Source organism: Adelges cooleyi, unplaced genomic scaffold (genome assembly GCF_023614345.1).
Source record: "Adelges cooleyi isolate 19-005CV unplaced genomic scaffold, UGA_ACOO_1.1 ACOO_flye_CR_arks_rails_tigmint_CR_PRNA_376, whole genome shotgun sequence".
In the NCBI taxonomy this organism is placed as follows: Eukaryota; Metazoa; Arthropoda; class Insecta; order Hemiptera; family Adelgidae; genus Adelges; species Adelges cooleyi.
The window spans coordinates 10,724,236-10,742,955 of NW_026096053.1; the positions used below are offsets into that span (position 1 = coordinate 10,724,236).

An 18,720-nucleotide genomic window follows, 5' to 3' on the forward strand; every position below is an offset into this window, starting at 1 on the left:
AAAATGTCCGTGTAAATTCTGGTTGAATTTAGGTTTGTAAAAAAAATATTATCGATGTGCAAAATATACACCAATGAACGGATATAAATTCTATAGAATCTCCGCAGATGTTATCATTTCTTTTAAGCCGGCGATGTGGTCAATATGTTATCGACTTCATAGTATATAGTACCTACCTTGTGTAGCGATGGTGGGGGCAAAGTATGTGGGCAAAGTTAAATTTATTCAGACGGGAAACATTTTAAGAGAGGACAGGACGATAAACTTTACAGCGTTACTTATACGACCAAGTGTCTTATGTGCATATTTCTGCTACATAGTACATACATATTCCCATGAAAGCTATGCGATCGGTCTTAAACTGAACAAAAACAATACTGTAGGTTATGAGCTAAATAGTATTCATAATATATAACACCGTGCCTGCTTATTCTCAAGGCAATGCCATAATGTTCGTAGATACTTGTATGCATACTGAACAGCCAAAAATAGCGTTAAGGTATCTTTTTTCACACATTGTAAAAAACGAGCACAGAAAATTCATCACAAAACAATAACCGTCGTGTCAATTGTCATGAAACTTACAATATTATTTGTTTTTACTTGTGCAATTCTTTAATATCAGATATATTAAATTTGTTTTTAAAATATCTAGGTATTATAGGTAATATAGGTAGTCCATCAGTATTCAAACAGAATGAATGATATTATGGCCAAATAGTGGGACAAAAAGATAACGTTTAGATGGTAAGGAAAATTGTACAAAACTGCAATGAAGCCAACAACTGTACAGTGATTGATAGTCACTAAATTTTAAGTATGAAAAAAAATTGTTTCAATTAGTTTATTGAAATGGTTATATTGAGTGACTTAGTCGGACAGAATTAGGATTAACTAATAAGTATAATAATATTTTTTTTTAATATTAATGTTTTTCTTAGTGACGACTGACGGTCATGTCAATACGACTTGGTTTAAACCGGCTTAACAATTTACTGTCAATTATTGGATAGCGAGAAACTAGACTTTTGTATATGAGAAAAATCCTTTGTGGCCTTTTTTTCCCGGTCCGTTTTCATTACACAATTACAACAGCAGCTATATAACAGCAAACTCAATATCATCATCTCCTCGTAGCCATTGTATTGTGTTGGCCGGCCTAAGGATAGGGATGTGCGGAAGGATTGACCAACAGCTATAGCCGTATAGTCCGATCGCCATCGCAATAGTCTCTATTGTGTGAAAATATAACGACTTTAAATGAAACTCTGAAATCTACGGTTCTTCATGTTATATTTTTTCTGGGTTTTTCCCCCTATTTTTGTATTTTGTACCCACGATATTGTCTTAACCGTTGAACCAATTTCTTCATGTAGTCTATAGATTAGAAATCGTTCCTGAGAGGTACTTGATTGAATCAAAAAACTTAACAAATTCCCTACTTCCTATTTGAAATCCAGAAAAACACCCTATAGATTTAAATATTTTTCATCTTAGTATTACGGCGTGGAATAATTTTTTTTTTTTTTAAAGTAGTCTTAGTTACTAATACATTTTTATGGGATTTTTTAGATGCACATAAAAAAAATATCATTAACCTATTCTTCTAGGTGTAAACTTTTCTTTATTTCATTTTTTAGTAGGGCTATAAAAAAAAACAATTTTCTCAAAAATTTGTAACTAAACTTTCTTTTTATTAAGACAAAACCAAGCAATTTGTAAAAAAAATACACATTTGCACCGTATTAAATTTCCGAGTTGCTACTAGGCGTGAATGAATCAACATGTAACTGGTCTATTACGATATTGCCGTTTAATTAAATTGGAAACAAATTGTATGTAAAATCATCCAGTTAAAATGTTTGGAGGATTATTCTCAACTCAAAATTTAAACAACTCAAAATTTATATGTCACTCTTTTTTATTTGGGCACACAAAAAAATCAAATAACACGATTAAAAGAAACATATTTATTGTCATTTAAAATATTCAATATTTTCCCATCTACAGGTTCGCATCAAAGCCTTTATTTGAAAGTTCATTGCTAATAATTCACAAACATTTTTTTAATAATAACGTATAATATATTTTTAACAATAAAATAAAATACATATTTTTTAATAACAAAATAAAATATTATCGTTCTTATCGTCAACGTTTCGGCTCACCATTAGCCGCGAGTGCACTACGGAGAATGTTATGAACAGAGAAAACGGTTAGAGCGCATTCCTTTTCCGTTTGAGCTGAGCAGATAGGCGATAAGAAAGCGCAGTCATCCTGAAATGTTTTCGCGAAAACTCGTTAAAACCGTTGGGTTAAAAAGGCCGCTTGTCCGCAATGATAATAATATCATACACGTGTACATGATATAATAACTGCGAGTGCGGTTTGCGTACAACCACTTTATACGTCGTCGTCGATGAAACCTTATGGGTATATATGAGTGCTAAAAAAAATATATGATACATATTAAATTTTTGCCGTTGTCGTTCATTGCCTTTTCGTTAAACATATCAGACAATTTTCCACTTACACTCGTGAAAAAAGTCGATTTGCAACAATTTGTCTTTTAACGAGGAGAGCAAAATAGATAATCATTTTATCCAAGACCGATCAATAGTGCCCGGAACGCCATGTTATGATGTAGACAAAGCGGTTCTCTCGACAACGATTTTAATCCGTTTTAATGGTATCGGCAAGAAACAGTCGATTTAAATTAGGCCTTTGCGTCGATTTTCAACATAATAATTATATAACACGGTATTATAGAAGCATGAAACTCGATTATCTTATGCGCTCTTAGAGTACCGTGGGTCCTGTGACGTTCTGCATACATATATGGCTTAATTTTGCTGTTTTGCTACCTTCGTCGATTACAACACTATTATACAGATTGTGTGTGTGTTTAGAAGTTGCCACGCATAGTATGGCCTTGTCTGGCTTTGGACATTTAAATAATTATTATTAACTACCGGCGATGTTAAGTCACAAATTCGTGGTGTATTTTTTCCCCCCGTTTATCGGTTTTTCGTTACCATGACAAAACAGTTTACAAAATATATATTATATTTTACTTTCACCATTATCATAATAATATTATATATAACTATATACACTTTACAAAAGCTCGCGTTGATAGATATACAACGATAACGACACCGACTTGCGAGGGCGTACGCTTTACAAACGCCAATATAAAAGACAAATCGTATAACATTTTGTCACAAATCTTATTGGAATATGATTTTTTTTTTTTTTTTAAATCCACCGAATGCAATCATCTTCGAACACGCCGTCGAGCCTTATACGATAACGGAACTTGGATTATGTCGAAATATTTTTATTTTTACAGCATAGGCAATGTATTATAATAATATAATATTTTCATCCTTGGCTTAGTATTATCGGCTACTATGATTCGCTAACGAAAAATACGCCAGTTAAACGGAAACTGCGCTCGTTGATGATCAGAACGTTTAATCCAGAAGAGCCTAAACTATAGTCGGTATTAAGGATGGATAAGCAAACGCTTAAGGGCATTATATATAAGCTAAAAGTCTTATCAACAATACAACGATTAGAAAGTTATTAAAAAACGTAAAAGGTTTAATAAAAAAAAACATTCCAAATGAAAAACCAAAAAGCCCTAAACAATATTTTTATTTGAGATTTATGTATTTATATTGTTATTATATCCCGACAATAAACATTTATCGGCTACATAATACGAATCTTGGATGGTGTAGAAGACGTTTGTGGACAATTTTTGTACTAAATAATTTCATATATTTTTCCAATAACTTCATATTGATATCATAATAATTTGTTTTACAAGAAGAAAGATAAAACAATTAAATAAAAATATCTCGAAAAAATGGGTTATTTCTACATTGGTCTAGTAAACTATAGTTGATATAGTAAATACAAATAAATAATAAAACGCATTGATGACTCTCATTTTGAACGAGCAATCTCGAATTTCATTTGCTGTAAGTTTTCCAATAAAAATAATATTATATAGTTTCGAATTTGATTGTTTACTACTACATATCGTTCTGTCGAATCACTCGTTAAACAACAATAAATTGGTTGACTTTACTGGGGAAAAAAATCTTAAACTGACCATTACAATAAATGTTTATGGCTACACTCCAAATGGGGAAGTTAAACCCAATCCGGACGTCCGGGTTTCGCCATATTAATTGGAACGTAGAGTAAAAATGTAATGCATTTAAAGCTCTATTAGGTATTTCTCTTATCTCTCTATTATTTGTATAATTAATTGCGATAAGAGTGTTGATTTTGGCAAAAAAAGGAAAAGCTTAAAACAGACTAGTCACCTATTAAACATATCAAAAGGATTACCTACAATTAGTCTTGGCAGTAGAGCACCATACAATTGCACTATGTTGGTCAATAACTGATTCGACCTGAACAATCAGTGAAGACAAATAAGCGTTTAATTTAAATTATTAAAACGAATATTTAACTTGGACAGCGGTTATTTTTTTTTTTAAAAACCTAATAATTTACTGTCGACGCATAACACAGTACAGCACAACACTGATTAGGTTCTTTAGTAGTATTTTTTGGTTAAAACAACGCAGAGAATATTGTGCTTAACTATTATTTTTATAGTAGTACATAATGCACAACCCGTCATTTAAATATCACATTATAAGTTAGATAAAACTAATTAAATATTTGTTAGATATAAAGACGTTTCTATTATTGATGTTCTCTACTTATGTTGATTGATGAAGAGGAACGAACCCATAGTTTCCGTACTAACATTAACTCTTAGTGGATTTTATGTAATTAATGGTATTTTAATGTAGTTTTGAGAGAAATGAAACTTTTGTCTTTTGTCGAAAAATTCTGTCGCTTTTTTAGACGTTTTGAACAAACAGAAGTATAACTGTATAGCTATAGTGTCAAGAACCAAAAAAGAAATTGTAATAAAATTATAATTGCAAGATTAAATGGGTAATTTAAAGCTGTGATTATTATTTTATTAAAAAACAAAATACATGAAATAAAATTTCAAAAACGGGTTTGTTTTATGAGTTTATGTACTGGTTCCTTCATGACAATTGTTCAACCATCACATAAGTACACAAAGCTGCGGTCAGACTACAAAATTAACAGTCTTACTACACTAAACAGGTCATCTACCAATAAAGTAATCAACATACCGAAAGCGTTAAACAACATCTATAATTCAGAAACTATATTTTTTTAGTGTATAAAGTCATGATTAAGTCGAGTTAGAAATAATTGTAAAACAACAACATTCACACATTATTCGTTGGCATTTTATAAAGAAAAATAGTTCACAACTTTAAACTGACTATTATTAAAAAAATATATATATTAATTAAAAAATAGGTTGTTATTTACAATTTAGGCTTTTATATTGGTATGTAATAGACAGAGCAAAAAATCTTGTAAAACATAGTTAAATAAAATATTTAAAAATATTAAAATATAATTGTGCGATACTCTTAAAAATTACCTATATATCCATTTTTTGATAAAATAAATGGTGAGAATTAATATTTAAGAATATATTTAAATATTTATTTATAAAAAATATTTTCAATTATGTATGTTAATTGTAAAAAGGTTGTTTTTCTCGTATTTTTTTAAAACTAAATTTTGAGTGACAATTTAACAATAAAAACACCAATGAGCAATAATTCGAAATGACAAGTAAACAAAATAATTTTTGCACATGCTATCAATATCATTTTATCGTCGTTCGCTTATTCCAATAAAAATAATTGTGGTTGTAAATAATATTATTAATTCAAATGAAAACAATAGAATAACATTTATAAATATAATTTAAATTGTTTCTTCGTGTTTCAACCTTTCATGTTTTAGACGAGCTAATTGTTTAACAGTTTAAGCACAAATTGTTTATAATAATAGTGCAATATCATTAAAATTAAATTAAATCATGGACACTGCATAGTAAAGTAAATATTATATTATTATGATTGTTTGGATTAAAAAGAAAAATGTTCAAATGAAAATTATCTTAGGAAATCTTTTAAGCAACACAATAATGCTTGCTACACACAGCCGTTTTAATGAATGCGTCACATGTTTTAAAAAAAAAAAACTATTTCGGTATTATAAAAAAGCACTCATCGAAAATAATTGTTTTTATGTAAGCAAATGATTTTGAACAATTAAAAAAGAAAAATGTTTATCTGCATTCAGTTGTTTTTAAACGGGCGAATCACATTATACGGTGTTATTAGCAAACCATGCATGTCAAACATGATTAATATCACAACAACATATTTGGTGAAATTGTAACAAAGCATTTTTGTACACCTAATTGATGAATAATAAATATACGGTTAGGTAACGAGTAACGAAATACCGCGTCGATTGGTCAGATAGTGTAGCACAATAAATTGGATTTCTGTTATTAAAATAAAGTTTATTAAAACGAACAGGACCGTGTTGGTGTAATGAAGTTTTAAAAAGTAACCGGGTCAATTATTATTTTTAAATAACTTAACGTGTGGCCAATTAGTGAATCGACATGGTACAATTATTATCTTATCCTCATACAGCAATAACATATCAATGTTATCAAAATGTTATGAAACAATTTTTATTAAACATTTTAATAGAAGAATTAATGTTTCGAATTTATTATTTAAGAAATGTTATTTAAGTACCTAAATACTTAAATAACATTAAATATTATGAACATTTCCATTGTTTTAATTATATGTTAAATATTATGATAACGGTTTCTATATTTCAAATATTAAATCATTTGCTTTTGTTTTTTTAAATATTATTTTAAAGTCATTAATATATATTTGCTGTTTTATGGTTTGTCTATAATACATGTAAAACCAATATAATAATAATCCTATTTATCATCCAGGCGTACTTGGTTCTTAGGGTTTATCAATACAACATATTTTTTAGAAGATTTTCTGCAAACTAAAAGGCATTACTCAGTTTTTTTATTTATTGAATTTTTTATAAACTCTCTCTGCGTAGATTAAGTACTTCAGTGAAAACTTAAAGCTTAACCTTATTTTAAGCTTAATATTTTTTTTTGGTCGATGATCATATTATAATATCGTTTGGTCGAATGACAAAAATATTCTAAGTACAATAATTGTTTGCAGCATTGAAAACTGTTCGTTATGAACATTCGATTATTTGCCAAACACATTTTATAAAAATATTTCAACAGTTTTTTATTAAACAATTATTTTACATAGTTAATATGTTGAGAAATCATTATTTTATTTAACATAATCCATTATTCTCGTATTTCCTTCGCTTTCATTATATATGTATTGTGCTCAAATCTGTATGCCCTGTGTCACTACAAACATGCCAATTAGCTTTCATGTCACATTCAAATTAAAATAGTAAAATTCAAAATCGATTTCTATCACTTTATTTCTAATGAATAATTTGTTCTGCACCGTTTGACCCAACAGCATAGTCATGACTGTCAAAAAAAGTTGTCAAATATTTTCAATAGTAGTTTCCATTTCACGCACCGCAATATTATCATAATTCATGACACTCTATTTTTTGGTCAAGTTTTAATTACTACTTTGTTTTAGTAATCCTCCATTCTGGTCATTTTCATTTCCTACTTCAAATACTTGAGAATATTCTTCGTGTGTTATTTCTGCAAATTGAACTGTATTGTTTATTTTAGTTTCCAAAATGTAAAACCTTATTCACTTTAGGTTAAAACGCTTAGGCTAATTTATTTTTAACTCTAAGCACAAATGACGATTGGTGTTTTCAACTAAAATTAAAATTTCACTCTTAAATTAAAAGTAATATTATTGACAAGTAACTGTAGTTTTAATAATAAAATCAGTTTTTCACTGTTCACTGTTTTATTGTAGTTTTTAGTTAAACGACTTCACATAATGCTTAATATACACTCTGAGTCCCTTAAACGTGTTACAAAAAAAAAATCGACTCTATTATAGCTCCACTACAATAAACCTCTGTGAATATACTATGTGAAGCCATTTATATAGTGAGCTCTGAGTCATAGAATTCTGTATGTCGCAAACAAATTCATTAATAAGTCGGATTCGGTACGTTGAACTTTAAAGTTATTTATTTATTTATATTTTGCCTTTGTCCCATGCTAGTATTTTAATTTAAACGTTTTGAGAAATCCAAATCTACTGAAACACTTCAAACGACGCATGTAAATACCATATATATATATATATACATTATAATATAATTTGTGTGCGCCGAACACTGTAATACGTAGTACAATATGAAATGTGGTAGCAAGCAAACAAGATGCGTGCGATTTAAATTTAATAAAGAACGGCGGCATATAACCGCAGTTGTATTAAACTGCCTATAATGCGCCGCGCGGGTGGCAAAGACAATAAAGGAAGCTTAGCCGTGTAAACATCCAATAATATCGCTGGCAAAACTTTAACGGAAAAAAAGAAGTCAACTCTCGGATTAAAATTACTAAACCGTTATGGCAACACGTATTATTATGTAGACTAGGCAACGTGGCGTTTGAGTTTAAAATACCATTTATAATACGATGTGATATTAAACCCTCGTCAGACAGACCGCAGTAGAGAAATGAGTTCACCATCTAAAACCCATCAAGATTCATATTATGCTTCCGGTGTCTACAGCGAGGGAGTAGTAAACGTAGTTTGTTATTTAAAATATTTACAAAAATTTTTTCAGTCACACCTACATAATATTATTACATTCTGGCTTTGCCGGCTAAGAAGATGTCCAGACGGTAGCGGGGAGCGGGTAGAAGGAGTAACAAATAAACGTAGAGATGATCGTTTCAGTCTACAGGCAGCAGCGGCACGAACAACGGAATATGATGGAATTCATAACGTTATTCCTTTGATGGGACGTGCGTGTGATAGACGACGAAAACAATGTCGACTGATAAACTATTTTAATTATAACTCGTTTCATGTTGTACAACAAAGGAAAACTAATTATGTGATATTTTTCTCATCCGATTATTCTCACTAAAATATTAAACGTACATTTATCTCCGTGACATCCGGCATAGCATAGCTGTTATAAATTTGTTAAAGTTTGTATAGGCTATTATGCTGTTTGATATTATATATAAGGTTATTCCAGTTAAACCTGTATTTATGTATTGACTTTGTCAACATCTCTCGAAAGCCTTTCATCTTCCATCTTAAGAGCTGTGTTCCGTGCTGGTTACGACGTTCGTTCAACTGATGCCTGTAGACTTAAGAAACCGTCTCTTTGTGATCGTAAATTATATGTGCCAATGTGTGCTCCACTCCGTCTTACACCCTCCCATTATGATTTTCGTCCTTCTACCCCGCTCCGCTTGATTTTACTTCTCTTGATGTTCACCGCGACCGTGCATCTGGACCTCATCTTAGTGTTGGCTTATTACTGGTTTAAACCTCTCGCTCAGTTTCTATTCCTTTTGATTTATTTTCTTTGTCGCATCTTGTTCGAACTATTCCATGAAAATATTAGCAAAAACTGGCGCTAATCTTTATCCTATCGCCTTGCCGTCCGTTTGCTCGTAGTGTAATCGTTGTTTGTACGTGAAAACGCAGAGATCTTACATTAGATAAACAGCTCTATTGCCTTCATGCAAGTGATTTCTAATGTTTTCAACCGGTACCATTGTGAACAATCAAATAACGTCAAAAAATACTGATGTAGCTCCACTAGACCAATTTGTTATCCTAGGATATTCACAAAACTACTTGAATCCTTTACAAACAATTCGGTTTTCTCGACATTACATTGTAGCTTTCTTGCTAAATATCCTTCAATTTTGACTTGTTGATTGTGCTGCTTGACGGCCTAAGTCTCCTTCTTTGTGAATCTTCGGAATTCTGTATATTCGAGGAAGTCGGGGTACACTTTCTAAGAGTTATTTTTGAAGATTTTCTCCCAACTCGGATTTCTAGAGATTCATCATTTAATTGTCGCTCAATGGTTTTAAAATAATTTTTTTTCAATATTTCATTTGGCGCTTCTAGTAGTTTCCTTATCTAGAATTCATGATCTACCGTCACGTTCCTTTGTAAAAACAAGTTTGATAATTCATTTTCCGTCACATATTTTAAGGGGGAAAAACAGGGAGCTTCAAACAAATGGATAGTTTTCAGAGCCAAAAGCTGATACTTGAAAAAAACGTTTTCAGACCCTAAGCTGAAACCCGAAAAACTTGAAAATCATTTCGGAATAAAAAATCAAACATTTTGAGGTTTTATTTTGAGAATCTCTGCCCACTAGCAAAACTATCGTCGCTATAGTACAGCGCCTACAAAAATAATATGAAATACCGTTCAGGGCACACAAGTTGGTTCATTATAACTGGACCTGGAATACTGCCACCAAACACTTATTTTTTAATATTTTTTTTTTCAGGTAAACGGAAAATGGGGCTTACCACCATTTGTTTGCGATTTCTATATTGCCATGGACGTGATTTGCAGCACGTCGTCCATATTCAACTTGGTGGCGATCAGTATAGACAGGTAATTTTTTAAATTATATAATTTTAGTAGTTAAATCTATTACAATGTCGTTTAGTGTAAATAAACTTCGTGCAGTCGTACCGACGTACAAACATACCGTTTAAGTAATATGTGTATGTAATCGAGCTATGCAATTTTAAATAAAGTAATTGTCTTAGAACATTTTACATATTAATTATATGGCAGTAGCCTACGTTTTTATATAACTGCCCTTAACTTTAAAAATCTTTAAACACAGAAAATCTTTTCAACTTTTGTGGTTAAAGGGGTTTTTAATTATTTTATTTATTACTATAATATATAAGTATACGACCACAGTGTTGCTTAAGTTCGGTATAAATCTACTTTACAATTTTCAACAATACCTTCTTAGCTACGCATCTAAGCTGATATATTTCTTAATTTTTCAAGTTCCCGAAAAAATTGTAAAAAAGAAATTTACAATTTCGTTTAAATGTATTTATTAGAGTCGTTATTCAACTTCAGTGTTTTTTTTTTCATATCATTATACTGATAGTTTTAGTTTTAACTAGGCAGTTATGAATTATTTTGCATGTTATTCTATACTTCAAAGGCCGGGCAAACATATACATTGATCAATGTTCTAATTATAGGGCTTTTGTTAACAGCCAAAACACACACTGGACCTGTGCAGCAGTAGATTGTCGGCGTGTGTCGTCGGTTTATTAATTATTCTGATAGATTATAGTGTTCAAACTAAATAACTCGCTTTACAAAACACTATAATATGCCGTTTGTTTTGGCACCGTCGGTTTGCCTACAGATGGAGACAACTTGTTTTTGAAATTACTATAGGTAGGTACAGACTGTGTTCTCGTCCAACAGCGTGTCGTACATTTTACTATTGAAAAATCAATACGTATCTATATAAGGAGTAAAAGTGAACATAAAAGACACAGCGACAAAGATCTGCTGGCTGGGTCTTATCGCATTTAGAGGGTAGCAGCTGTGTGGTTCGACTTGGAAGTCTTATATCATTATTGCAGTTATCGAATTCCGCCAACCTGGTGACTTTTGGACGGGGTAAGCGTGCCGTTATGGAAATATTACATAACAAACGGTTTTAACGGCAACGTGGATCACGATGAGATCGGTATAGGCTACTACTACTTCAGTGACCTACATTTGAATAAAAGGGGATTTTTTATTACTATTATTATTATTATTACTGTTTACAGCGGCGTACACTTCATTACCTTTTAAGCTCCTCAATGAGAACGTGGACGGGTTGAGATAATACGGTTGAATAATTTTTTAACGATAAAATAGAAGGAACAATATTATATTATAAAGAAATAAATGTCAATTTTGTTTGTGATTATAAACGTACGATGTGCCTATATTTATAATTTTATAATAATATATATTTGTTCAAAAACATATAGAACACTGTTACGACGTAGCCTGTACAAAAAAATACTACCTATATTGTGTTATTGTACTTTTATCATCACAGCGATCACGTTTGTTTCCACATTATAAAGATACAGCAGTATTGCAAAAACTTTAAGGACCTCTTCGAAAATTCGGTTTACTTATGATCTTGAAACTGCTTTAAAAGTATTATTGTAGTAAAATAAGGGCCTCCAAATTAAATCTCGGTTTTTTATAGCCAAAATCAAAAAGACTAATATAATTTAAAAAATACACCATTCTGATAATACTAAATACAAAATTATTATTGTTAACTTTATGTAATAACTCAATTAATATGCTTATCGTGATTTTGTAGTTTCAATATATTTTAATTAATGGATGACATTACATTGCAACTGGTTAATATAATTAGTTGAAATTTCAAAAAGTTTCACCATTTCCTAAAGCCGTGAATATACAAATCATAAGTTATTACCATCGACCGCAGTGCTCATTTCAGTCTTCGGTATGAACATTAATGTAGAATAAGAATTTTTCTACCATCATTGCATAACATTTTCTCCAACTATAATCATCTCACAGTTGACGATCTAATGCGAAGCAAAACTATTAATAGAATTCATTATTTTTCGCAAATGAGTTTATAAAGACATCTTTCAACATTTCTCTTTACTCTGCCGTTCACGACTTTGACGTTAATGATGAGAAATACTTTAAGTACATATTTTCTTTTCATAAACCTAGTAATAATTACTGTATACAAAGTACAGTGCCAAATAAATGGAAGTGTATATTCAACTATTCAACCCCAAAAGTTTAACCCAAACTTTCATCATATTTTATTATATTATCTCTGTTAGTTATCTCTTAACAGTAATACCTAAAAGCTATTAGTAAAATTACTACTTTATTTTTCTTCCTATATTTTGCCTGTTCCCTATCATTCTTACTGCTACTGTAATTTCTAAATTACCTATAGGTCTGGCTACTTCTTTTATTTCATTCAACACAATGCCCAACTCCGGTAGATAGATTTACTTTAATTGTGAATACTTGATTCTAAATATTTATTATACAAACATTTAATTTCGTTGAATATATATATATATAGTTTATATTAGGTACTAATGACATTTTATTTAAACAGCTTACCGGAGTTGTGTGCAGCTATTGCGACTGTGGATGGGTTCAACCCAGTACTTGTACAAATTTAAAATGGATTTTACTCATCTGTCACCGCAAGGCACATACAAATTCTCGAGTCAATTGACAACAATCACAGAACGCTATCCCTCAATTAACACAAAATTATTAAATTTTATAATTATTTTTATTTTGTTGAAATGCCACTGCACTGCTAAAAAGATTGTCGACATTCAACAAATAAAATAATTTTTCATCATTTAATTTTGAATGAACGATTTGAATCAAAACCTAGCGTATTTGATATAGTCAAACGGTGACTATATCTCTGAAGACGGATTTCTGAAAATACGATTGGAAACTAATCAAGCTAATCTCTCATGGATCACTAAGGTGATTTTAAACATGTTTATAGCTCTACTCATACCGTGTAAGAACTACTTTGAATAGATCAATTTTAAGTTTTAAATTAATATACAAGTTAATATTACTTAAAGAAAGTATAGTTAAGCTCTTAAATTTTCAGTAACCTTTTGATATATTATGCCTTATCACTTATGTGTTTTTACACAATTCAAACTGTTAAACATATAATTATTGTAGTATTATTCAGTTGAATAAATTAAGACTATAAGTACATTAATAAATTTAAAAAAATGAAGTATAAACCTCTGGTTTAATATAAGTAACAGTTTATTACAATTTAACGAGAGCTATTCTTTAAGGTAGTGTAATTTTAGTAACTTTTCTATTTGCTATACAAACTTCCAAACAAATGTTAAATTAAAACTACAATGAAACCTAACGGTACAGTGCTAATTTATTTTATGGATCACCCGAAATATTGCTTTATTGCAACTGCGAATTGCAATTGTTTGGCATTTGCAATAAACCATTAACATATTTAATGGTATTAATTGTACACCGTTCGAGTTTATAGGACACTCGAGAAAAAAATTAAAGCAAGAATATTAATTTGTAACAAATCAATGTTGAGCGTTACCTATAATGTCTTATACCTACGACCCACTGTGTTTTAAATCCACGATGAAGTCCCACGCTGTGATACAAAAAAAAAAAAACTTCTCCTGTTTGGGTTTTAATTAAAATCGATTGCATTGTAATTGAAAAAATCGCATTAAAATATAAAACTACCTAAACGAACCGCAGTTGAGACTTCTCGGCGGATTATAATTAATTAGGTAAATGTTACTAGTTGATTATTTTTTTATAAGGACCTTCTGCAGAAATGACGTACTATAGTAACATTTCCTTATGGACTGTTGGTATTTTTGTGTAACAGACAAAGCTGACTTTAGTAACTTTTTATAATTATAGTTAACCTGTAAGCCTGTGCGATTAAATTGTTTGCAACACAGTTTAAACGTGAAAGTCTCGACCACTGGACATAGGATAACCACAATGTATACCGTTTGAACAGATAAATCGCTATGCTCGTTACGACGCTATTTCCGTTAGCCGGAAATACTGCGGTACACAATATAGTTGTAAGTGTACCGCTAAATTATTATTTAGAAACCACTGTTGTTTTTTCAGTTAAAGGTTAACCCTTTTTTTTCTAGTTTCGCTGACCGGAAGTCGGGTAATGCACTGTGGCCAAGTCGGATTCTCTACCTTGCATAAATACTATTCGTTTTTAATTAAAACCAATGTAATTAACATCGCATTCTCCGAAATCCAATCTAAAAATTGATGTCATGACATCATCACGGTTAGCGGCTGTTGTTTTCTTAGGGTTCATAATATCGTGATATTTGGTTGTCATCGAATCTACGGAAGATGAAAAAATAACGTGGGGGTGGCAGATGGGGATTATGGGGGTTGGACCCTCTTGGAGTATACGCTTTTTCATACACAATAGAAGTATAACATACCCACGAAAAAAAAAATAATAAAATATAATGAAAACGGTATACAAGCGCTGTCAGTGATCAATGTCGTCATATATATTTTAGTTTATGAAATATCAACAAAAAAAAACTTGTACAAAATGTTCAAATGACCAAACACCGGATTGAGTTTCCTACTAATAGCATAGTAAAAGATCTTGTTTAGATCTTGAAAAAAAATCGCATCACTCTTCAAATGTAACATATTGATTCAGTTAGGTCAAGTCGAGTTCGGTACAGTCTTTAGATGCAAATCAATTAACGAAACATAATATTCTATTTTTTGTTAGATCTTTGAAATAAAAACACTGGACTTGTAAATTATTTTAAGATTACACCACTGTATGTCTATATCCATTTTATTATTAGTTTTGAAAACAATGCGATGGAATTTAACCATTCGATTGAGATATTATTTAGAAGAAAACACATCAAGAACACACATAGCATGTACTGATGTTTTAGATAACGCTCCTAAGACCACGACACCTTGCAAACTTATCCATTGTTATTCCGAACTCCAACTTTCAAGGGTTCTTACGGATGCGCTATCTTGTTGAGTTTTAATTTAATTACTAGTCTCACCTTACCGCATGACTTACAAACTATTTCGAGAGGTCACTTTACATTATCTAACTTCAGGCTCTCGTTGTAGGTAATAGGTGTCTTAGCACGATGGAAAACGTACATTAAAATACCTCATGAAATTAGGTTTTCCTGATTATGAAGCTGAACGATCATTACAATCGATTGGATCTATACAAATAACGGTTATTTGAAATCAAAAATGGACGAAGTTTCATTTCTTCCTATTCATCTTTTCATCGTCACCTCTAATAAATACGAAAAATAATTGATAAGGTGTAAAGCCCGAAGGCAGCGTAGGCTGTATAAATTTAACGGCCAGGACGATCGCGGTGAACGAGCTGTCCACCAATAAGCTATTTTTCTTGTTCGACCCGGCCATCCTGATAACCATCTGCGTGCACTTGCTCGAAATGGCTATGCACATAACTGCTCCAACAATGTCCATCTGACATGCCGGAGATAAATTGCTCGTCTTCCGTGTGACCACCGCGATACCACCTTACTATAATATTATTAATACACATACCGACACACGCCGACTGACGAGACGTCCACGTACATCGATGAACCCAATTTCGTGACGGCCAAACAGCTATCTATATAGGGTCTGTGAAATGTATAATAACCGCGTGCCCTGTAGAAAAGAAGCCGTCGCCGTCAGTTGCTCCACCGAATTAATCGTCTAAAACGCCCTCCCCGTTTTATCAAAAGATAAACTACCGTCGACGCCAGTAGTTCACTGCCAAAACGCTTTAATTAAAATTAAATAAAAATAGTCAATAAAACGTGTAATCAACACAAGCTCATTAATCGCATGACCAATCCTATCCAATACAATTCCTAATCAAGCATGTTTTTTTTTTTAAATATGTATTTTTTTCTATTAGTCTTTTTGACTTTCTCGAACTCTATAACTCAGAGTTGCCAAATTACAACCACACACCTCCATGGTTTCATTGATAACATCCATACACACAATTTTCAGTCTACCTCTAAGACATTCTGTACTCAAATGATTTATCTTACCAACATTATTATTTTATTTCTCATATCAACTCCATCCGTTCTCTTTTATTTTTCCTGTTAACCTAGGTATTCCTAGTTCTTCTGAGCTTATTCATTCCATTCATCCATTTTAATATACTATTTTTAGCTACTTCTATTGATGTTTCCATGTAGGTACAAACAAACAAAAATTATATAAAAACCAACTACACATTATTATTACTTACGTTTTCAATCGTTAAAATCACAAAATATTTACCTATACATATATAAAAAGTACTTTCATCAATAATAATCGACGGTTTTTATGTACTCAAAAATACTGTTTGCTGATCAACATATTATTTTTACATAACACACGGTTTATGTAAGCCTTTGATTTTCTGCGTGCATCCTTTGCCATAATAATATGCTAATATCAAAACATATACACAAGATAAGAATTTTGCATGAAAAAAATTCAAATCGAAATAGCAAATCAAATACAATTATATCTACTCGGTCCTCTTTTGTGAACAGTTTGTGTACGCATCACAAGGATGATAAAGTGCAAGTGTCTGAATAATACATGTTTTATAAACAGCGAACAAGTCGTGACTGTAAACAAAATCGTTCTACTGCCAATGGTTTGGTGTAGTAACAATATTAGAGTACAATGGCCCTATACCGAAATCTACAATTTAAAGAATCTCTCTGAAAAGACTCTCAAAAACCAATAATTCAACTCTTCGTTTTTATTGACTTCTGAATAACAATTGGAAATTGAATGGCTTGACATACCAAAACTAAAACACTACTTTTTTAAATCGTATTTATAGTCATACAAATGAGTATGTGCCATTGAATTTTAAATTCTTTTCATAAATTCTATAAAACCAATATTGTATCCGTATTATACCGAAACTAAATTATTTATTATTAAAGTATATCAACTTACTCGGAACGATTTTTTTCTTAATTAGGTCCTGGATGTTTATTTTTTTTAAACTTTTTCAAATTTTAATTAGTTTTTTTTTTGCGAGTCATCTCGTTTTTGTTTAATTATTTATTCAAGGAATTGGATTATGTTTAAGCTGAAAGAAACTCGACGAGAAACATTTTATTCTCTGTGTATCTTTTTACTAATTACATTGTAATCCAAGAAATATATAGAATGAATACCTAACCTTACTGACAAACAAATTAATTTTCAAGTTAAAATGTATAATAAATTTCAGCTAATAGTTGGGAACGACCTCCCTATGGTCTATACAATACAAATGAATAGCGTTTTTTAAATTAATTAATTTTTAATTTGGTTATAAAATGTACATTTTAAGAAGTGTTTGCTTCTTAGATCGGAAACGTAAGTATAAAATTAATGTTAACTAGTATAAATAATATTTTATGATATTTCAATTAACCGAAAAGCTAATTTCAGTTGAGTAAAAAAAAAGAGAAGTAATCCAACACCGATTCATCAAATGTATTGTTTTTTGAGATTCGAACGAATCGCTATATTTTCTACATTAATAAATATTATAATAATCGATAAACAAACAAGTTAACACTATATTACAAAATAAATGGACAAATAATATTAAAAAGTAAAAATAGTGGGCGTATTAATGATGCCCATTTTTCATAATTTCACATCAAACAATATAGCAGAAACACTACAACTATGAAAATCCAAATCACATCGCATTGTTGTTATTATATTATCTTAAAACACTGTACGCTGGTTGTGTTTGATTGTCCACCATCAATTGTCAATAATACAATATATATCACACTATTCCATTAATGTCCACTAATGACTGTTCCGAAAACAATATAGATGAAAATAATTTAATGTAATAGGCAATAGCAGTATGACATTGTTTACATTACGGTTAAGTTTTAACTTTGGACATTTATTTTACCAATTGACCGTACACTATAATTTGACAAATAATTATTGTTCAAATAAATCAAAATACTGTGGTCCAACAAAATGTATCGAATAATCTGCCTACACACAATTCCGTGCATGACGTTTTGTTAAATCATATCATCAAACATAGCTATCTACAATAGTTTCCAGAAAATTGTAAAGTCATAAAATAACGGCACCAATTGCCACTATATTAAATAATAATATTATAAAGTAT

At 30.7% G+C, this 18,720-nt stretch overlaps 1 protein-coding gene across 1 annotated transcript in view; it reads left to right on the forward strand.

The window, feature by feature from the left end:
• Positions 1–18,720, forward strand: part of LOC126840869 (dopamine D2-like receptor) — a 158,601-nt gene that overhangs the window by 95,534 nt on the left and 44,347 nt on the right. The window contains exon 2 of the mRNA XM_050576853.1: positions 10,435–10,544. Coding sequence (XP_050432810.1) covers positions 10,435–10,544 — 110 coding nt within the window. The remainder of the gene's footprint in view (positions 1–10,434; positions 10,545–18,720) is intronic.